The 24,432-nt window shown below is 35.2% G+C and overlaps 1 protein-coding gene across 1 annotated transcript in view; it reads right to left on the bottom strand.

The window, feature by feature from the left end:
- SNX29 (sorting nexin 29) overlaps nucleotides 1–24,432 on the bottom strand; it is a 100,468-nt gene that overhangs the window by 19,957 nt on the left and 56,079 nt on the right. Inside the window, exon 20 of the mRNA XM_083872687.1 lies at nucleotides 11,611–11,750. Coding sequence (XP_083728813.1) covers nucleotides 11,611–11,750 — 140 coding nt within the window. The remainder of the gene's footprint in view (nucleotides 1–11,610; nucleotides 11,751–24,432) is intronic.

Here is a 24,432-nt window from a genome sequence, read left to right as displayed (position 1 = left end):
ATATAAATTAGAATTTACTAAATGTTTACATGAGCAAAAATTGATTTTAAAGTATGCAGACAACGAAGTAGAACATAGAAGATGTTTGCTTGTGCATTTCCCAAGTTTCCAGTACTTAAAAAAAAAAAAAACCTATCCTGAATTATGCTGAAAGCACTTCACAAAAATATATTCAGGGTATGAAATGGAGAGAATGGAAGCTTACAGAGCTGAGGATTAAAGAATAAGAGGCAGTTTTGCCCCAGCACACAGAGAACGGGTCCACTGAATGCCCACCTATCTGGTCAGGCAACCAAAGCAGAGGGATCTCCTCTTGTGAGGCATTTACATTGCTCTGTACATGGAGTGACACAGAATGCAGAATGCTCATTGCACCAGACCTTCTCACCCCAAGATCCTACAGGGAGCTGAATCTTTATACACAGTAAGAATGATATTCTACAATTCCAGATTCACCCATGTATACTTTTTTCCAAGGCTTGTTTTCAGAAGACAAAATACCTTCCACATGTGTTTAAATAACAATTCTGTGCCTACGGTGAACACTTTTGGTTGCTACTGCAGCTACCATTGCCATTTCAAAAAATGAAAGAAAATCCCAATACCCTTCTAATGAAATGGCTTCTTCTAGGTGTGCATAAAATGCAGTAAAGGAAAATAAATCTTGTGTAAGTGCTCTCTTTTTTACCACTCTTTTCCATCATTTTCCCTTTTTCACCTCATTTTAACATATCTTCTCTTCAATCAATCCAAACTGTCTCATTCAGTCCCTTGCTCCTATTACATTTTACAGCACTCCTCTACTCTTATTCTACTCATTTATTCTTGTATTCCCTACCTTCTCCAGTTTTCTTTCTATAATAATTCACAGTGACAGCCACAACACTGTTACCCACTAAAACCCAGCTATTGTTTGCTCCTGTTCATGTCCATTCTTCTCTCAACGAACTCCTGTTCTAAGTTGATTCTACACTGGTCTATTGTCCAGAAATCATCATTCCCACAGCTCCCCATGTAAACCAATTCCCTCCTGCATTAACAACACCAAGTTATTTCTTTGAAATCAATTCACCTGTTCATGTTTCAGTTTGCCCTCATTTCACATTTATTACAATATAGGGACTCAAGTCCCTGTTGACTCACTCTGGTTTTCAGCCACCCAGACCTCAATCCCAGTGTGACACTGGACTGCCCAAGCTCAGTGAGCAAATCCTACTGAGTATTTGACAAATCCTTACTGTATTGTTCTACCTTCCCAAATATATTTGGGAAAAAATCCAGTATTTTCAGTACACTCCTCCAGGCTGAAAACCTCATTTGAAAGTTCTTACTGAACAAGTCACTTCAGTTAAAAGAATGACTTTGGTGAACAACTGCAGACTGTTGCAATCTGGACTTTCCCGATTTTATGCACTGCTGTTAAATTAATTTAAACTAACACCTTGACACTGTGCTGTGCACTTTAACATGTTATGATAATGATATCTTCTTGGGTTAAATTCTATTCCTGTATGTCATTAATTCAATATATTAAGCAGTGCTAATAATCAGAAGGGAATAAAGTGAGAATGTTGGTAGAAACCACACTGCTTACAAGAAAGGTGCAGCAATTCTATATTTGAATATCAGGTTCGGCTGTCATATGGCTCATCTGACAAGAACATCTTTATTCTTTTATTCACTTGGGACAACCTCACCACACTACAAAGAAAAGGTCTCAAGATGAGTGTCAACATAACTGAGAGAAAAAAAAAAATAAAAAAAAAGTAAACTGATTGTTCCATACCTTATTCCACATAAAGTGCTTTCATGCTATCAAGAATGAGGACAGGACTTTGAAGTCCTGCACACTTAACTATATTAGCATTTCTAGCATTCCACTTTTCATAGCCTGGATGCAAAAATTTGTTCCAGATCCAAAAATGGCATAAGGAGCTTTAAAAAATATTGGATCCATTGTTTATGAGTTAGGTATGGACAAAATAGAAGCAGGATTTTCCTGCGTGCTTAAAATTAGAAACAGTTTCTGATTTAGCTAACCAAATCCACCTTGGCAATTCCCTGCCAGACATGAATGTGCAATAAATATGCTGACAGGAATGGTGTGCCCAACATCCAAATTGAAACTTTCTTTCCTGGCTCTAGAGCCCATTATTTGCTCCCAATTTCAGAAACACCTGCTCAAGTACAGAAATGCCTGAATTATAAAGAATCCACTTTTTAACAAGGGAATGCATGTGACTTGTAACCAAGGAAACAGGATCACTGCTGTAATGACACAAAACTTTAACTGGCTCTGTATTCTTTCATCCGAAAAATCTTAACCTCTTCTTGCACTGCTACAAGTTCAGTGTGTTAGAGACACAAACCCCAGAGTTTAGAAACCCTGTCTTTTGCTAAGGACTTGCTGAGTTTGTTGACAAGCAGCAAAGGAGCAAGGAAGAGGGATGTGCTGCTGAGAATCACAACTCACCCCTCGGAATGATCTTTCATTACAAAGCCTGTTGTTAACTTGGAGAAAAAAAGGATAGAAAGTGATGATAGAATTCATGGGGCCAAAAAAAACCCCCCAAAACACCACAAAAAAAACACATTAAAAACATCCTGATCCAGCCAGTTCCTTGCAAAAGACAGACAGGAACTGAATATCACAAAATGCACAGCACAGTGAAAAGCTCCTTTTGTACAGCACTGAAATTTGCTCTTACATTGACCACGGCTGTTTTCAACATAATCTTTATTTGTTCCAGAGCTTGATAAATTGTGTGATTATAAAGGAAACCAATATACAGTAGTTAGCAACACACAAAGTACTTTATAACTGTTGCTATCAATCTATTTGCTTTCTGGTTTTGCCCCATTTTTTCAACCAATGCAATGGAAAGTATTTCCAGTACATTTCTACACATGCAAAAGAAATATCACAGCATAGCCTCTCTGTCATTTGTTTCAATAATTTTAAACATAATTCTTATTTCCTCAGGCAGCATTAAACAAGAGTTTATTCCAAGGTGACTGTAAAGATCACAAGCCCTCAAATGTTTCCAATGGTGACTGGAGAGTATTCAATCCTTGTACACTATGCACTAAATTATTCTTCTCATAAGCATTGTAAAGGTCACTCTGAATATAAAAAAGCATGATAAAAATCTAATTGATGGAAATATGCTCATAAACACCTATTTGTGAGGCCTGTTGAACAATTCATAGCAATTAACTTAGCAAAGCAAGTCTCACTGTCTTTACTGAGATGGTAATTGGTGTAAGTCACACTACTTCAAAGTGAAGTTGATTCTTTTTTTTTTTTAATGGTAAGGCTCAATAGTGGGGCAATAAATACAATACATAAACCTCTTCAGCATTATGGAGTTGCTGAATGGCACCCCCGCTTTACTGAGCATCACACCAAGACAAAAACGACAAACACCTTTTCTTTGAGGTGTCTCAGCCCGGCAACACTGCAACACTGAGGTGTTTCATTAGGGTGAGCTTAGAGGGATGTGTTTCTGTAATACTTACACTATTACCCATCCCTGCAGGACAAAGTCCTTCCAATTGTATTTCTGAATACTCAAACGCTTCTGACTCAGTGCCTTAAAACTGCAAGACTGAGAAAATGCAAGTGAGAGCAAGAAATTGGGAGAAAAAAGGAAATAAAACTGTACTCAAGAGACATAAACAGATTCTTTTCACCTGAATTAAACTTTTTTGCATTGGGCACTGCTGCCAAATTTAATAAGACCAACTTCTGGAAAAGAAACAACCTATAGAAATGCAGCTGAGAAAAATAAAGAACTAAAAAAACCTAACAGATTTTCTAGTCCTTTTTACTTTAACAATTGAGAAGAAAATCAGCAACTACAAAAATAGTTTTAAATACATCAAAACATATATTCTGACTGCAAATTTTGACTTTAATTTTTATCTGACATATAAAGGATTACAATGTTTTTATACAAAAGGCATATCTTGTTGGTTTTACATGCCTCATGTAAATCATTTGGGTCTATGCAGAATATTCTTCCTAATCCAAAAATGTCATTTAAACTCCAGTGAGCAGTTATTTGACTGCTTCCTTCTGTAAAACTACTAACAGCAGAACCAAGTTTCAGTCAGCAAATATTTTAAGTGCTGATAGGTATTTGGAATATATTTCCATCTACAGCAACTGTCTGAAGACTGTGACTGCTATTAATGATATTGCCATGATAAGCACCCTTGCCTAGCTCAGGTCAGAGATTTTAGAATCTATTCCAACCATTTAAAAAGACAAACCATTGATAAGAAATAATTTTGCAAACCTTTGGTCTGAACAAATCAGAGGATGCAGGACAGCTTTTTACCCTGTGCAAAGGAGAAGCAGATTTGCAATAAATGCTCCCTGATAGACTTGAATAATTATTGGCAATGTGTGTCAGTTTTTCATGTCCTATACAAAGCTTTAATTATTTCACAAATTGCCTGTCAAAGCCCAGATAGATCTATGGTAAAATGAAAATCTACAATCAGATGATCTTCATATGTTTGGATAAACCCAGCTGCATAAAGCCAAATGCTTCCAGTAAGCCTCAAGTACCAGTGTTTATCCACAGGTCCTTGCTATATTCAACCCCTCTGGCTTTTAACATCAAGCATCTCATATCTCTTTCTTCCTGCACTTTCTTGCTCACTTTATCACTGCTTTTATTCCTGCTGATGTGTTTTTTTTCTTTCCTCTTTCTCCTGTAACATTCATAAACCCTCTCAATCACCCAGAGCAGGGAAAGGAAAAATTTAAGAAATTTGAAGAATGCCATGTAATACACATCTTCAATGTCAATATGTGCAAAATCAGAAAACACAATGTAACAGGCAATTCTGGTAGAAGGGAAACAGATGAAAGTTTGAATTTTCATATACTTTGGCCAAACAATTTTTGCCCTACTTCTTCACATTTCAGTTAGATCAAAACAAGCATGATGCTTTTTTTAAGTCTGATGTCAAGCATCATAGGTTATGAAAGACTAAAACCAAAACTGTCAGTTACAAAGTGAGGAATGCAGAACCCAAGAATAACAGTGAGACAACTCTATGTTTGTTAAAAACAATCCACTCAAATTCAAGTATTTTAATTCTACCATCAACAAAAACTCCACAAAAGAATATCACATTTTTGCACTGAAACTTCCTGCATTATCTGAACGTGATAATCAAACTTTAGATATCTAAGATATTTTTACTTCAACAATCATCAGTGCTTGGCAACACAGTTCAACTGAAAGATAAATATTGTGTAATGTCTCTACATTAGATCAATCAATTAACACAGCAATAAATTAGTTTCATTAGCATGTTTCAGGCATTAGAAGGTGCTTTACTAATTATAAGTCCCATATTTAAGCAAATGCTATTTCCAGTTTGTTCATGTAAATTTTATTCCAGAGTGCTTACTATGTTCTATCAGAGAGCTTATTCCTGTTACACAACCTACCTGGGATGTGCTGAGGAGGCACAGAAGCCATGCAGTGACAGCTGGTGACACAGGCTGCCCCCTCTGGGGCGCAACCCAGCACCAACCTGGCCACAGCACTGCAGGATGCTTTACCTGAGTGCTGCCATTCATTCTAGTAGATATGTACCCAACTCAGTTTTTGAGAAATCAATTGATTCGAAACTGTATTTAACACTTCCTTATTTGCTTCAATTATTGTTTTACAACATTTCAGGGATTGCTTGTTTACTTTTCATCTTATTGTTTATCTGAAGATGCAATAACAGCAGAACAGTCACACCCCTATCCTCATATGCAAATATATTCATGTCTGTGTATTCAAAAACCTTATTTTAAAAATTATTTATGTTTCTGTGAGAAGGTTTAGGTTCATTCTTTACACTAAAACTGTGCCACATCTGATGTACATGACCTAGCCCATATGGGGATTAAGCTATTGAACGAAATATAATTGTTGCACTCATCTGTAGTTAACTTTGAGTCTGAGCAAATGTTTTTATCCCTGTAAAGTATCTCAAAACTAACTTTGAAAGATTCAGTTGCCAACTTCTTTAAAATGAACCCAGAAATACAACCTTCACAGGTGCCTCACAGTAACTTTCCTAAAAGATTTATTTCATTTCTACTCGGCAGCAACATTTTAATACTTGCAATGGTATTGTAGAGAAGTTAATGTTCTTTTTACCTCTCATACCTCTAATATACACAATGTTCTCAATGGCACACTGACAGGTGCAACTGAAATAGAGATGAGAAAACTGCCAAATCCAAACCAAACCAAAATCCTTCAATTCTTTCAGAACAAACATCTATTCTTTCACAATATTTTAACTTTGTTGTCTGCAAGACCAAAAGCAGAAAGTTGGCTTTAAACACTGCTTTGTGCTAAATAAATGTGAGAGGAATATTCCCAGGATGACATTCTTTTTTGAGTTGCTGGTTGGTTGGCACTGAAATTTGCCTATCAGTCTCTCTCTATCACATTTCTCATAACTTTACCTTCTAAGAGGGTGGAAGCATTTTACAAAATGAGAAACAGATAGAAATAGTGATTTTTTTTTTGCTACAATTTAACTTGGTGACTCAAAGATAACTGACACAAAACACCTAAGAACACAACTTCTGCTATCAAATATGCTGCCAGTAATGTCACCCAGGGGAAATGGAGACAACATATTTTTTGAAAATTACAATCCTCTAATCATCACAAAGAACTGATGCCTCCTTTGGTGTTCAAACACCTCCTGCAGACAACAGAACCTGCTGATGATTTACTGAGCAGATTCCCTGCTTTTGGTAAAGCATTTATTTGAGCAGCTCCCACAAGGGAATTAATGTCCAGCTTTGTGGCTCAGCAGAACATAAAATTGTTATTTAGAAACCAGTGTAGCATGTACCTGTAGCCTACAATATGACATAAAAAAGTACTTAGCACAGCAATCTGTGAAAACATTCACCAAATTATGTTTATGCCATTCTTGCATGTATTTTTATCCAAGCATTTGCACTGCCACTGCAGAAGAACCAGCAAAGTGGCACTATTCCTACTGAATGGCTTTGCAGAGCTACCAAGTGGAGTTTGTGCTGTAGGAACTTCCCATGTTCAGACTTTGTTTTGCTCACAGGTAACAAACATTGTGTGAGCAGCTGTAATTTAGCCAACACTTCTTTGTGCAGGGTGGGTGTCAAACACAACTGGAGTTAAGATTATATTCCAGATTTACAGACCATTTGAGGGTGGAAGGCACCCATGGAGGTCACTGAGCCAATCCCAAAGGCTGCCCAGGGCTCTGTCCTGTCCAATCCAAACATGGAATATCAGCGACCTCTGGGCAAACTGCTAGAGGCTTCCATCTCCCTCACAGTGGAAAAAAAGGGAAGGTTTCTTATTTTTTCCTGCGTTTCACTTTGTGTCCATTATGGGAATAATGGAAAGAAAACCTATTTTTAAAAATGAGGACAATTGATACAGAAACTACAGAGATAGAAAATTGGACCATCACAGTATTTTAGAATTCCTTTTCCCAACTTTTTACAGCTTTTAGCTTCTTACATCCTTGAAATCATACAATCTATATGTTAATTTATATTGAAAGACTCAATTATATGGTCCAAAGAATTGTGATTTTTGTTGCCAAAGATTCCTTGTAGTTTTATATATATTTAAGAAGAGCTAAATGTGTGTGACAATTTTTCATATTGATAAAAACGTGATTAAAACAAAACTGTGCTTGTTATAATCAGCTTTGTTTATCCTTAATGAACAAATTGTAAGTGCAAAAAAATATTCATTTTAATAAGTATTAGCAGAAAGACTTTCACCAGCTAGCAGATGTAGCAATCTAATTCAGCAGTGCCTATTCTTGATTTAGGTTCTGCTCCACATGGACTGGAAAATTTATCTTGTGATGTCAATTTTATTACTGCAAAGAATTTTTTATTCAGCATGCAAACAGATAAATTAGCTGAGCCAGAATCTATTTTTTACATTAAGACATGAAAGTGGACTATAAAGGAAACTCTTTGACCAATCCTGTGGCTGTGCTAATGCAGTATCGAAACTGAAAAAGATACAAACTGAGATTACAAGTGATAGAGACTAACAAAAGAAAAAATACATCAATGACAGTTCATGGCATGAGGATTCAGAACAACAGGCACTTCTACCAGTCACCACAAACATTTGATACCATAATGGGAAGAAATGTAGCAAACTCATTCACATTATTGTACTGTGAACTCTAGCTGAGTTTCAAAATAAAAGCAATTCCTTCCTCAGTAAGAGTGCCAGGCTATTCCATACAGATCAATGTAAATGTTTTTCCCTGACAGATCTGTGCCTGATTGTATGGAACCACTGCACGTGAAAGGGAGGAATTCCAAAGGAACAAATTCACAATAGAAATTTTAGACAATATTCATTCTGGCATTAAATTAACAGTGGATCCAGTCTTAGAGATATTAATCCTATGTTTTGTTCATCATACTCATATTATAGGTCCACAATCATGTCTTAAAAGTGGCTAATTAAAACTGACCCTGTAATTTCTATCTATAGGATGCCTAATCAGACATTATGGGATTTTTCATTTGTGCACTGAAGCCTGCCCATGTAACTTTGCAGTGAGAAGGAAGTCTTTAAGACCAGATAATTTTTTTTTCCTTTTTGTATTTCATTGCTCCTTAACAGACATATCTAATGCTCTGGAGATTGTTAATGCATATCAAGACTGTAATTTTTTCCCCAGGCTGAGGTGTCACTATTGTCTACAGCACAGCCCTAGGACTAACACATCAATGTTTTGTAATTACTGCTTCATTGATAAAGATGCAACTAACTGTACTACAGAGGAAAAATTAAATATAGCAGAATTTTTGTATGTATTTTTAAGTGTTTTATAGTAAAATATTACTAAACCTAACAGAAAAGAAGAATTGCAGGTACAGTACAAGGGTTACAACTGATTAATGTAATAAACAATTCACAGATTCCAAGATACTTAAGGTCTCCCCTTGATGAGGCTCAAAATCCATTACAGAAGGATAATACTGGAGAAGTTGGCAATCTGAAGTGGAACTGAAATGCATTTTCTTTCAGATGCTTTTTAAATCCCCAGCAGTGCCAGGTCATGACTCTCATATAATAACGGCCATAGAGAGTTCAAATGATAGCCCAGAAACGATGGCACTTTCAGACACTGATAGAAGGAGCACATTCTAGAAAAGTTCTTTTTATTAATTTAATGCTGCTGCTGTAGCTGCAGAAGAGTCTGATATCTCAGTAGTAAAATGCATTAAAAAGCTATTTTGGCTGCTGCTGTAGGTGAGGAATATAGTTGTTTTGCTCAACAGCTGAATTTTTCCAGAATCCCACTAGTATTCCCAGAGAGAACTATCTACTCTAGCCAAAAGAGAATGCTGATACATTTGTTATATAACAAAAAGTTCTCAAGAAATAATTCGCAGATACATGAAGGAATAGAATCTCTGCCATAATGTCCAGATATCACAGAACATTCCAGTCCATTGTCTCATGCAATGTGTTAAGAATTATGAAATTGCCAAATGTAAAAAAAAGAAAACCTCTAAAATTAAACAGGATTTTTGCCACCTGTGGCACACCCACACCAGGGTTAGCACCAGTGCAGTGCATCACAGGTGTTTAGGAATGGGTGATAAATGGTGTTGGCCAATTTCCTTCAGCAAATCTCTCTCCTTAGAGATAACTGCATTATTTTGTATCACAATGCTCCACTAACTAAATTGTACCCTTAGAATATTGGAATTTAAACGTGCTGCCTTCTCAATAAAACTTTGCTCTTTCTGTGAAATTAATTGAATCACTCCCTACATTACATTTATTAGAAGAAATAGAGCTGGAGGGTTTTGTAAAAGCGAAATGGTGTTCACTCAGATTTGTGCAGCAGCGGTAGAAGCCACTACACGGATTGTGATTTTAATCTTGTCTTCTGCAGGTTCCTATACCTGGCACTTCTTTTAATAAACAGAAACATAAGATCTAAATTCTACTTACACACTTAGAAAAGGGATAAGACTAAGTATCAGAAAGCAATTGTTTAGGGCTGAGGAGTAAGAGGACATTTTTCTCCCTTCCTGTTTTAGACACAAGTGGCCAGGAGATTACAGATATACTGTTCCTGAAATGTTGTTTCTCAGAACCAAAAAATAGTGTAATAAATTACTTCTGTAATAATAGTGTATTTAAAAAAAAAAAAAAAAAACACAGGAAAAGGAGTATAATTGCATTTACAATTATATTTTACAACTGCAAATGTATTTTGTATTTTCCCCTCTCCACTTCAAAACTCAAAACTAAGGATAACATAAAGAATAACTTCTTTAAAATCCCTCAACAAAAAGCCACACCTGGGCTCCTCAACTGGAAATTTGAACCATTTCCATCTTTACAGCCCTTAGTCAAACTCTAGACAATAAATTCTTAGGGAGCAAAAGGCAAGTCTCTTAAGTTTTCCTCACAAACACCACTTCACCATTTATACCACCATCAGCAAGATGGCTCATCAAACTGATTTCAAATCCACAGAAAAACTGGAAACTCATGAATGCCATGAAATGCATCTTGGCATTCTTCCACTCATATATTACATTTTCTAATAAATAGAGCTTTCTTGAAATGCAATTTCAACTTGAAAATCTGACACACTCTGCAAAAGACCATGCAATAATACAACTAAATATGTGTGCTGTGATGAAACATACTCATTTGAAATTGGTCTTGAAGCTGCAAATGAATCCACCCATGGATTCACAGGTATGGATGCACAATCCCTGTGCAGAGGCTCATGGACAGCAAATTTCACATGTGGGCTTAGTGTAAATGAGTGTTCAGTCTATACATAATTTACCTAAGTACAGGTGTAGTACTGAAAAACCATTACACTGAAAAATTACTAGTGAAAGAACACTACTTTCAAAAACAAATTTTCATTAATATTATTTCCTAAATAGTTTTAAATATCATTTACAAGTACATAAAGAAATAAGTTAGAAGAGAAAAGGGACAGTTTTACCAGATTATACCCCTCGTGTGATGGTATATCAGAGGTATTGAGATGCTTAACAGACAACTGTTATTTCTGGACATATTCAACTTCAATATTAGTGAAATCAAAACATGCATCAGCAGACTGCAAAATTCAGCTAAAAAGAGTTCAACAGCTTCACTTTTTTATTTGGTTAGTAAGGACCTAATAGTGTTCTACCTTCATCCTCAAGATTAAAAAATAATACAAACCCCACACATGCAAAACCAAAATAAAACTAAAGAAGGCCAAATAGAAGAAATTGAAAATACCTAATGTTTGAAGAGCATGTATGGATACATATTTAAAAGTCACTCAGGTATTTCTGATAGCTTTACACTGTGATTTTCATTCAAAATCACAATTTAAATAAAAAAATATTCCATATGTCATATATTCCTTTAAATATAACAAAAGCACCTGCAATCTAAATGGGAGCCTTCCATTTAAGAAAAAGCACTGTCTTAAAGATTTTGGAGATGCTGGCATTTTATTTTAAATTAATCTATGATGAAAAAAACTTAATATTTTCTTGAGTACTTGACAGATACTTACAGAAAAAAGGGCATCAGCTGAATAAGTGTCTCTTTTTTGGGATTGGCTGTGAATTCTGGCACCGTTTGAATAATTTTGTTCATTACATTCCTTAGGTAATTTTGTAGCTGCTTGCGTCGCTCTTCTACAAACTTTGCATCCTAAAAATAGTGAGGAAAAAAATAAATGGCACAAAGAACATGTTTCTCAACTTCATAATGTAACCAAACAGTCCTAGTATGCATAAAAATCGATCTTTTGATAATCTCTGTTATTATGGCTATATAAATATGTTGGCAATATGCAAAAACCTCTTGACTCTGTCCTTAGAGATAAAGGAAAATCATGAATCCTCATAAAACCTGTTTCATAAAAACATCCACTGACAGGATGTCAGATCCTCTCCCTGCCAGAATCTGTCTTCTCTCGACCATAAACCACTGCAATCTTAGAGAGGCAGAGCAGAACAGCAGCACACAGGCTGTGGCATAACAATTTATGTCATTTTTTTTGAGATCCAGAATTACCAGTCTTTGCAGGGAGAAATAAATGCTGACTTACTCCCACAATGTCCCCCCAGTACAGACTTTTCAGATGTTGGGTATACAAATTCCAGAATGGGTAAGTATTTCTCCAGCATTCTTATGTTATTAAATTATTTTGTGATGATGTCTTCATACAGTAGATTTTAAAAATATTATATCACAACTCTCATTGAAATGTTTTACTGAACTTTCTGCAGCATTTTAAATCCAGGATTTTATACTATGTCGGCTCAAATAAATAGAATAGTTCTATAAACTCTGCATTCTGCTGATGGACTTAAAAGTTTATCACAACCAGCAAGATGCCATGCATCCCATAACTTCCATGTATTTCAAAGCTTTCCCCTGTGAGTGATGACAATTACAGTGGACTATAATCTAAAGGTGACATATTTCCCAGGAACAGGGAGCTCTAACAGGTTTACAGTGACATCAGGTGCTGGATGCTTTATGCTCCAGCCAAAGTGCTCTGTCTCAGGAGCACTGGCTCTGCTCACCTGGTTTAAATGTCACAGTATGTTCTTTAGGCACAAAGCCAAACCTATTATTAGACAATTACAGCTCTCAAAAACAACCATTATCTAAAAGATGTGTCTATCCAACCTGTATTATTTATGTCTGTAAGAAAAGGCATTGAAATTAATGCTTGTTTCTTGAGGGGAAAAAAAAAAAAACGCAACCCGCCAACAAAACACCATAAATACATTTGACAACACTGAATAAATTCATTGTATGGAAAAGGTTCAGCCCATGCTGCCATGCATGGGATGCAAATCTGAAGGTTATTGCTTCCCTAGATAGAACAGAATAACACCATCAAAGCAGGGATGCTCCTTCAAGTTCAGGAGGAATTTGCTGTAGCATTCCTAGAACCTCACTGACATTTTGTTCTGTTCTTCCCTCTCATTAGAAGTTACCAGGAACAGGAATATTTTTAGGAATAACAAATCAGACATAATTGTAGGGACATAATAGAGTAAGATGTGAGAAATTGCTGAAGACTTCCATACCCACAGATTTCAAAAACTTAAGCAGTGCTTACGTTGCTTAATTATATTAATGAAATTCCAAAATATATACAGATTCATTTTATTTTTGTTTTCTATGTAGGAATTTGCACAGATGTCAGTCTTGTTTCAACAATTCCAGTTCTACATTAATACACTGCATTCAATGTAGTAATGTAATGCAAAATTAATTAATGTATTCATTAATCAAATGAATTAATTTAATCAAGATCGAAGAGAAATTTTTAAACCCCCTACATATTATCTACTTTGCTATTTCATTTTTATCAGTCACATATTTTTTCAGCAACATACACACACTCCACACACCAGTTGTGTTGCAAGTGATTTGAAACTCATCCTTTATTAAACCAACAAAGCTGTGGTGTCGGAATTCCCTCCAAACCCCTCTGCAGGGTGACCTGCCCTGTTCCCACAGCTGAGAGCAGCTGCTGCTGGGACAGAGTAGAGCAGAGCCTGCTCCCTGCCCTGCTGCAGGAGGACCAAGGTGTGCAACTGAAACCTCTACAAGCTGTTGGGACATTAAAGCAAACATTTTAATTTTTAAATTTTAATTTGACATATAATACTACCAAAAAATGGAATTATAATAATAAATAAATGTGCTTTTCAATGCTCATTAAACAACTGACATCTATGTTACTATGAAATCCATGTTACTATTTTTTCCTGAAACCCACCCTGAAAACAGTTTAAAAAATGTTCTTTCACTCTGACATGAATTTGATCTGTAAAACAAACAGCAAGCAATCTACCATGAAATTCTGTGCCATGTACTAAGGCTTGTTGTCCTCACCAGAAGCAATGTAAACGAAGGTCAAAATGATTCAGCTCCAGGTCTGCACTTTATCATTAAACGTGCGTTTTGCAACAGCAGGTCGGCTACTCAGAGCAATGATTTTAGCACAGAGCTGTTACTGCCAAGCTGTTGCAGTAATAAAGAGTTTTTGTCACAATATAGTAAACAGAACAATTGGTAACAGAAAAACACAACTGGCTCAAAGCCTGGCCAATTTTTTCAGTCTTAAATTATAAAAAGGTACCTGTAACCTTCTCTTTTCATTGGGCTCAATTATCCACAGCAGAAATCTCGGTAGTAATTCACATTCCAACTCGTAAACAAACACCTACTTTTATTTACAAGCAAAAAATAAAGGGAAACTTTTTGATTTGTGTTTATGTCAGTGACACCCACCCCCTACTTTTAGTACGTCTTTGGTGATTGTATGAGTTGATACAAGCCTAAATTTGCATATGTTTCACACAGAAAACAGCAAAGATCTTCCCCTAAGGTTCAATATACACATTTATGCACATTTGATGTGTATGTAATTTGAGGACAAAGTAATTTTGTTAAAATAACAAATATATACACTTTGCAAAAAAAACCTTTGCATTTTCACATGATTAAAGGTTAGATTTCATAGTTTCATTTTTAGGGAAACAAATACACAGAAAGATAAAGTAATAGTACTTAAATAAAGACCCACTCTTGAGATTTCACTGAAGTTTTTTTAGGCATATTTTCTTAAAAGTAAATCTGCTATTGTTTCTGCACCAACAGTGAAAGTAATTTACTAGCCCACAGTTCAAGAGCACGTGGTTTTGATTAAGAAACCACAAAATTTCAGTTAACAAGCATAGCACCTTTAGATTATAGAAACATGAAAACACACATGAGAAAATATTTTTAATCTGAAATTCATGACTCTCAAAATGTTGCATGAGATTCTTTTGGACTGATAATTTGCCACATTTCTTCTCCCCTTAGCAAAATGTTAGTAACAAATTACAAATCTCTAAAAATTGTAACAGATAATGGAAAAGTTATAGACTCTCAACATATATTAGAAGATGTTAAGGTGTAAAACTAAGAAGCAGAGTCTTGATGTACCATATTTTATATCATGCTGTTCTGCAGTTCTTCATTACAATCAAAGTTCATTCCCACTTGCAGTTTAAATTGTTTCACACAACTGCTGGTCTTTTATACACACTGTTAGTATGGAACAGATGGTGAAACATTAATATTCTTCATTATTAATGGGACAGCTCACTTAAGATGTTTCAAATATTTTCCAGGAGCTTTTGGAAATGCTATGATTGCCATGGTTACCTGCCATGATTGAAGGACAGATAAAACACTTCCAGATTCTGGGCTTGGTGCTGTTGCAATCAACATCAAGCCCACTGCTCCTGAGGTTCTAACCATTACTTAGCATTTAACCAACCTCCTGCTGGCAGCACCAGGGAAAAAAATAACCCAAACAAGACCAAACAACGAAACAGCTGAGGGCTCAATCCAACGCTATTAAGATAAAAGGAAATATGAAATAAAAGGAAATACGGCTCTAGGACTTTAATCAGCCTCTGATACCACTCAATGCACCCCATCCTAAATTAAGCTGACAAGAGTGCTATTAAAAGTTGAACCTGCAAATGCAGAAATAAGCTCAGGTTATTCTAATGTAGCCTAGTGTTTTCCACCATCTTGGCCAACCAGTCTTAGCAAAATTATCATATCAGTTTTTATTTATTTATGAGGCACCAAATGCTAACCTCAAAATGAAGCTGGAAATCAGAAGCTGAGATGGGAGCTAATTAAATATTCAACTGCTGAGTCACTCTCACTAGTTTGTAATTAAAAGTTATATAGCAAATATTCACTTGACGGGCTGACGCCTTTGCACAGGTCACAGTAAAATATAACTTCAGTACATCTGTCCTTCAGTAACTACTGCAGCATAAAACTTTTAGGAAGGTACAGTTTCCAATCCTAAATATACCAGATGCCACCATATTACATAAAAAGTAATCACAAAATTATTGAAACTATATAAGCTTAAAATTTCCATCTTACTTGTATTGCCAGTTTCTGTATAGCAGAACCAGGCCAGCGTTATACAACATAACAAGGGTATACAATACATGAAATTGCCATTTTCCCCAGCCCAGCATGAGACTTTTTTGTACATTTACTGTTCAGTGCAACAAACAGGAATTTAAGAGAATGAGATACAAAGAAGAAATCAAGGAACTGTCAGTTTTGAAAAGAAATCTATTTTCCTTTAAATAGAGATTTACTACATAATTGTAATTATTACTCTGTGTTTCTCTACTAAAATAGCCAATGCATTTCCATCTCCAGCTCTGGGTTCATTTCAATGGTACCAGGAAAGTGCTTTTAGATAAAGTAGTTTGAAAAAGGCATTGCTGCAAAGCCATCCAGTAGCAGACATGCTGAGGGTGAGCTACAGTCCTGCAATGCCCTCAGTCAAGCACCAGTTTAATCAAAGCAACATTTTAATCAGTAAATATGCCAGCAGGAAAAAGAAAGCTGGAGAATAAATCTAAAACTGATCTCTTTTTAGTGTTGTGCTTAATGCCACTGTTAGAAACAAAACTTGGTAATGTTATGCTAATAAAATCCAGTGTCATCTAAATATTTTGTTATTTATAGACATATGCCAACCATGTGTTAATTTATCAACTGGTCAGGAGTCAACTGTTAATTAAAAAGCATCAATAAAAAACTGCAGTAAGACCCCTAGGGCTTATCTCTTGCTCAGCTATTGAATAGGGAAACACTATGTCTGTTTTCTCCTCAGATAAAGTATTAGCAGTCTACCCTATAATTTTATTCAGGAGATTCTGCAAACTACAACACAATAGTTTATGAAATTGAGATCCATTTTTTCACTAGCCTATATTACAGTAATAACTATCAACAATATTAGTTAAAATGTGTCTCAGTTCAGTGCTTCTCTCCAACACTGCAGTTTTCTTTCTTAATTTCACTCTTTAATCTGGTTGAAAATGCCCTGAAGACCAATACAGACTCTAAATTTAAAATAACAACAAAAAAACCCTCAAAACCCTTTAAAAACTTGGTGCATACTGTGCTTACAGTGTACAAGCTTATTTATACAGTAAGCTTACAGTGATGCTTTCCCTTAAAAAAAACAATAATGAAATAAAAATTTTACTCTCATGTAAAAGTCTAGATTCTTCTTTAACAAAAATTTTATTCAGATATGTTCTGATGGGATGATTCTGTTTTCTAAAATTCTAATTGAATTAATGATGAATATTGATATTAAGTGCCTTCCTGCAAAGATATTTTACATTATACAATGAAGAAAACCAGATTTTTCAGGCAGGAAGTGCCTTCAGCATTTCACATGATCTGAAGTATTCAATATTTAGTTTTCTTTTAAAAAAATTAGCACTGAATATCTTTAGTACTAGCAATTGCCCAAAAAGCTGTAGAGCAAGTAAGATTAAAATTTGCCAATATTTACAAAACAATACATATTGGAAAGGAGAACAGAGGTGAAATCCAGCACATTGATATGTAAGGAAAGGGAAAAATGTGGGTATAATTTTAAAGTCAAAAAAAGAATGGTTTACTTTTATTTTTGTAATTAGGTGTCCCTGTTAAGATTTCTCTGAAAGGAAGTTTATTAATCCAAGTAACTTGGTAATTTAGCATCACCATCACAATAAGAAACAAATATAGAAAACTTATATTTTCATTTTATACCAGGAGGCTACTAGAATATCTAAATGACGCATGAGTTGTTATAAAACTGCCATATTTTTATCTAGCAGTTGTCCAAGCAGCATGTAAATTACTTTCCTTTTTTTCCCCATAATGTCATGATGCAAAGCAACACCATCTGAACTGTTTCTATGGGCTCTATATTCAATAATTTGTTAGAATAAATTGCTTCTCTTGATTATACCATTACAAGACAGCAAGAATAAAAACATCTCTTGACAGGCAAAGTTTTGTTTTGTAGACCCTAAATAGTCTGTATTCCTTCTTCCTAAACTTCAACAGCAATTAGCAGGAAATTTTTGTAACTTGAAAAGAAAATTACTCAATTCACTATTTCATTGAAATAGTGCCCTTGAGCACCAAATGAACAGACTAATTCAGTGAGACATTCTGATGGAGGTAGAGAAGCACAAGCTGGAGAACTGTTTACCTTTTAAATTAAACCCCTGAAAATGAAATATGCTGCTCTGCACTCTGCTCCATTTAACCTTCATGCCGAGTTTCAGGTAACCCAGACATTTCACACCACACAATGGGAAGCATTTACTATAAAGTATTTGTCATATAAAAGCCAACCATTTCCTGCTGACTTATTTCTCTTCTCTTGGATACTGATATGACAAAAAAATGGAAATGAAGAAGAACTGAATGCTCTTTTCTAAGTACTGTATACATAAAATATCAACTGCAGTCTTATGCAGTAGAAAACTGAGAGGATCTGGATTCAAAATCTGAAATACTCTGTATTCCCCCTTAATGTGCAGGTGACAGTTCCAGGAAACAGATGTGCTGTGACTAGAAATCTTAATGACTAGGACAGGAGTTGCATTATTTTTATTTCTATTTGTATGGTACTACAATTGAGTTACATATTTGAAAACCAGATTGTATTCATTTAGTCCCAATTGCTATTTTAAAGCTTCTTTGAGAATTGAACTTTTCAACTACAAAGTAACGCAGTGAACTTACAAGACAAAGTTTCTTTTGTGGCTTTAAAATGGCACAAAAACTGTGTTATATTATAGAATTATCACATACAGCTATACATGAGATTAATTTGAGATCATTTCTTGGTTTGAACACAATACAAATGGGTCCATTTCTTTTCATTTTACCCACACTATAGAACAAGCATATCTGTCAAATTTATATTAGCTACACTTTTTCCTTTAACCCACAAGGCAAATGACTGCATGAAAATAACTCAGTACAGTAGTTAAGTCCACTAAGAGGGTTGAAAATTAAAATCTACTTACTTTGAAAATCAAGAATAATACAGAATTTAAGCTTCTATAGTACATCATACCTAAGTAGCATTAATCAAAGCAATCTTTAACATCAAATTTTTAATATATAACCTAAGAATTTATATTTTTAAAGTTTTTCTGCTTTAATAAATTTATCCCAATTCCAAAACAGAGTCATAATTTTCTACCAATTCTACTTGAAGACATTGGATATCAAAGCTTAGGACCAAGAAACATTATTTAGCTCCCTGTCCCAAGAGCATTAGCCACAAGTTTTGCTTTCATCTCAGCTCCCCCTGACAGTCTGACTTTGACAAACTAATCTGATGAAAGGTAGTTTCTATGAGCTACTAAATCTCCTAGAGGACAAAAGCACATAAATCTGTACTTCTGATTCCAATGCAAGCCAGACATATACTTAAATTTTAGGATACGTCTTGAATTTCTTTGCTGAATTTGGACAGAAAAACACCCAAATCTAAAATTAAATTACTTCCTCCCCTAAGACTCTTCCTGCATCATCCTCTTTCAAACATTTCATGTGTTCTGTTATTGTCTATGTACTAGTTAAACAGGAATTGTTATATTTCCTATTTTCAAATGCACACTTTACGTGGGAGGAGTGTGTGTGTTCCTTAAAAAACCTTGTTCCTATCATCCCTTTCCAAAGGGACTTCAGCTCCTCCATCATCTGGTCTAAAAGCAGCTTTTAAGGGGGTACTGTCTGTAAATAGCCAGGTCCTGCTTGCCAAAAATGGCAATCAACTTTTACAGGAGGGAAATGCATGACAGGGTTACACAGCAATAACACCATGTGAAACCCTTAACAGCAAAAATATAAACAATCAAACTCTAATTTGAATGGCTTTAAATTCCTTCATATATATGTATATATATACACACACACGGAGCCAGGCAACTCTCTACCTGACAAACTTCTCTAAAAACCAATAAACATTATAATCACAAGAGCAAGCTCTATTGTTTTCTTTTACTTGCAATAAAATCTCTATCTTCTCTGCTTTTTAATACTAAAACAGTTATACTGCAGCCTATAAACTCTTCACTATCTTCAGCAACAGGCAAACAGGCCAGACACTGATAAAAGGCAGCTTTGCTGTTGGGAACAAAAGAAAAGGAATCCATCTGCACTCTGTGAGCAAAGGCAGGATTTCCACTGACATCAATGGGAGAAAGCCAGAGCTCCTGGGGAGCAGAACTTGCAGAATCACAAGACACATTGCAGAAGTTAACTTCATATATATCCCAAATGTTGTCTGGTGTTGTCATATGCATGCTTATGTATATACAAATAGAATCTTTTTAAACACATTCACATAATATATTTGAAATTTTAAAAATAGGGACATATATAAATTAATCTACTATTTATGTCAGCCACTGACAGGTGAAAAGTACATATTCATTTTATTGAACTAATATTTGAGCATGAAACAAGCTATGGCTGGACATACAGCTCACAGGCTTCAGTTGCATGGGCTAAAAATGATGAATTACATTGCTCTCAGCATTTTCTCTGAGACAGAAACTTATTTTAGAGTTCTGTATTGTTCCCCCAATGCAACTGAGAAGTCACACCAAAGTCACTCATCTGATCTCAGCAAAGTGCTGTGTATTCTTTCCATATGGGGTATCCAGTGTTTTAAAGGAAAGCAGAGGACATCATGCAGTCAAGTCAGCACTCAGTGCAAAGCTACCTGATTCAATTTCTCCTCACTTAGACAATCACTGAATTCAGGTCTTCAGTGGAACTAAAGAACCATTTCTATTTTGATATGCCCTCTATTGGGACAACACTCTTGCAAGAGGATTTTTAATTAGATCTTTTCTCAATTACTATAACCTGCCCAATGTAGAAGCAGCAACTGGGATTTTAAGGATGCTGCAATATTTTAAAAATTAGAGTAGTCAGTCCAGTAAATATTCACATATTAATATTTAATCATTATTTTGAGAGACACCAACACAACACCAGCAAAGGTTCAGAAGCCAAATGTAAGCTAAATGAAAAAAGTTAAATTTTATGTGTATAAAGATATACAGAGAACCCTTTCTAGTCCAGGGTTGTGATTGTATAAAGGTGATCCTCATGAGCTTCCCGTAAGTGGGCACCCTGCAGACCTGGAGTGCTGCCCCATGGAACCCAGCCTGTCCTGGGCATTCCTGACAGGAAGGCAGCAGCCACAAAGACAAACACTGAGAATGGGCAGATGAGTTCTAAAGATCCAAAGTACCTGAAGGCTTGCTAAAAGGAAAAAAATCTATTTCACGCAAGAAAAATCACTTTAAAATTACAAATTTGGTATACACAGCTACATAGAAAATACTGAGCAAATCACAGACCTGGCTGATACATGAGGAACATTTTCTAAAATTACAAACCCCAAACAGCTGAAATGTTAACAATACAATTGAAATTTTTAAGTTTTAAAGAAACTGATCTGCAGGTTAAAAAAGAATTAAAATATATGTTGAGCATATATTTCTCTTATACCCACAACACAAAGGAACCAATATTATTTCTTTTTTCACTCAAACAAAGCATCGATGAATTGAAGGAAGTACTCTTATTCTTGACAGAATTACTCATAAAGATTTTGACAATTATTTGCTACCAGCACTGTAAGATCTTTAGTAGAAGATACACAGCACGGGGAGTAGTATATATGAAAATTAATACATGGACTCTTGCAAGCATTATTATTTTCCTTCAGTAAATATCTAACTTGATTCAAAGCAACATTTATAAAACAAATTATTCTCTTCCATGCTTTATTTTAGTTCTAACTTACTAAATTCAAATGTTAAACTAATAAGTTGAAAATGAGGTTACCAAGCTCAAAGGCAAATACACACTCTTCTTTGTAATTGTAAAAAGGTTACTTGTCCAAAGCAGTATTCTTTCCTCTTTTCAGTTATTTTTCAACTAATTGGTTTTCTGTATATTAAATGTAGGCTTCCTCAAGCATTAAAGCTAGTTTTTAATCTTACATACACAATTTGTTGAAATACCATGAACATGAACTTTTAAGATAAATTGTCCCAACTGAAGGCAAGCAAATGAAAGGAAAAAATACATTACAAACATAATGATCAACATTTTTATTATTATTAATAATAATGGGTCATAATTGTTAAATATTTTCAAATACCACTGCTACTTGATGAATATATATTAAATAATATTTGATTTTCCCACTTTTTAAAATCCTCATTCGGCTGAAATTCTGCTTTCTTTTTGCATTTTCTCAATGTCAAACTCTGCAACTTTGCATTTGAACCTGACCTCCCTGACTTCTACTGCAGTAAAGAGGAAAAACATGCATGAAAATTAATATTTCTCTGTATTTTATTCTACATTACTCTCTTCTAGTTAAGTTCCTTCCTCTGAGCTCTAGTATTTTGCACAGCAAAGCACTGGCCAGTATTCTGTCAGTGTGCAGGAGTGATTGCAGGTCATTCTGCAGAATATGGTGTCCTCTTGTGGTCTGGAGGTTCCCTAAATCTGGGACACGTAACTGAACACGAAATTCAGTGCTGGTTTCAATTACACCAAGACCTCTAGATGCCTCTGACATTTACAATGAGCACATCACCTTCATTAGCCCCACAGTACAGAGTGCACTGAAGGGACACAGTGAATAAACTCATCCAGGTACTGACCCAAAGGATATAAAAGCATCAGTGCCATTTCCCAAAAGCTGAAAAATAATTTTTAGCCAGTTACACATGGAGGATGAGTTTCTACCAGTATGTTATTTGGGCATCTAATAGCACTGAGGAGTTGCAAAGGATATGAAAACCATAGATTAATATAAGAGATACTTTTGTTAGCAGAGTTCAGCTACTGAAACGGTTTTCTTTAGCCACTGATTTAAGATTGTATTGATTAATCTAGAAGTGAGGAGACAGCTCCAATTCTATCAAAACCAGCAAAAATAATATCAGAGAGAAAAATTATCTGTTGAAATCTAACTGCATATTTAAAGGTCAATGTGCTTTGGTAGCCACTAAATTTAAAAAGCAATATTGAAAAAAGTAGTATTAGCACTATCTTTTCTAATGTTTATTACCAAACACTTCCATGTGTAACACCCTGCACAAATCCTCATCCTAAACTGAAAGTTCTGCAGAATTCCAAGATAGACATCCCCACATGAATTAATTAATTAATTTTCTACTAAATTTTTAAACCTTCCTTCTAAGCCTTCAACTGGCCATGGAAAGCAGGGCCATCTCAGGGTCATTAACCCATCTCAGTCAGTCACACAGCGCAATCATTTTCCAAGGATTACTGCACAAAATGGTACAAATTCCAAAGGGCAATACACACACAGAGAACAGCCCCACTAAAAGGGCAAAAATCTGCCTGCACAATGTGCTGTGCAAATAAACCCCTGTGTGACAAACTGAGCTTTGCACAGCTGAGGTGAAAGTGTCACTCTGTGACTTGCCAGGCCACAACCACACCACTGCCTCATGTCTCATCACAGGAATTTTTCAGGAGTGCAAGTGATGGCACCCACTTCTTATTGTAAAGAAAAAACCTTTTTCTGAGATCTGATAAGTGGTTGTGGGTTTATGCAAGATTAAGGTAGAATTTTGGCTCAAAGCGAAAGCACCGAAAGAATAAGCAATGCAAATTTTTTAATGAGTTGCTCCACTGATAATTTTTTATGCATCAATTGTGCAACTGAAGTTGTAACTCAATTAGTATTTAAAGTAATTAAGGATGAAAGAGTATCAAAAAAAGCTTAAAAGGCGTCTTTTGTAATTTACTGAAGTAGCTGATGCTCCATCACTTCAAAAAAGGAGAATTAGTTATGTAACAAAGAGGAAAATGCCTGGTTTCCATTACAAAACCGTCCACTAAAAATTAAATGAAAAATGCATGATCTTCTAATAGATGAAAAAAAATAGCAGAAAAGCTCTTGTAAGTACTTGCATTTCCTCACTCAGCAGGCAATGAACTTCATTAACTGGACCTTATGCCAAGCAAACAGACCTATGGATTTTATTGATAAATTTCATGTGTATTTGTATTGGAGATTTTACTTGTGATAGCTAAATAAAATTTACAGATAATTCCTAAGCTGCAAAGGAAAATTACTTCAATTACTTCTCAATTCTTACTGGACTTGTGGGGTACATTGTAATCTGTATTTACACTCTTGACTAGTTTAAAGCTTTGATGACTAAGACTTTTATTACATGGTACTACATATTTACTACATATGTACTACAATATTTATCGTTTCATTTCAAAATCACTGTTAATAGGAAAACACAAATTCCCATTTTAAAATGGCAGGGCTAAGACACAAAGACACAGATTATAGGAATTAAGTACCTAAATGTCTTTAAAAAGCTGGTTTAAAGAACTTTAAAGTATTGGGAAGAGTGCAAGAAATTTAAGGAATTTAGATTGATACTTCTTGAAA

Source organism: Zosterops lateralis (assembly GCF_965231275.1).
Source record: "Zosterops lateralis genome assembly, chromosome: 15".
Taxonomy (NCBI): domain Eukaryota; kingdom Metazoa; phylum Chordata; class Aves; order Passeriformes; family Zosteropidae; genus Zosterops; species Zosterops lateralis.
Note: the sequence above shows the minus strand (reverse complement) of the source record. Positions and strands in the feature narration are given on the sequence as shown.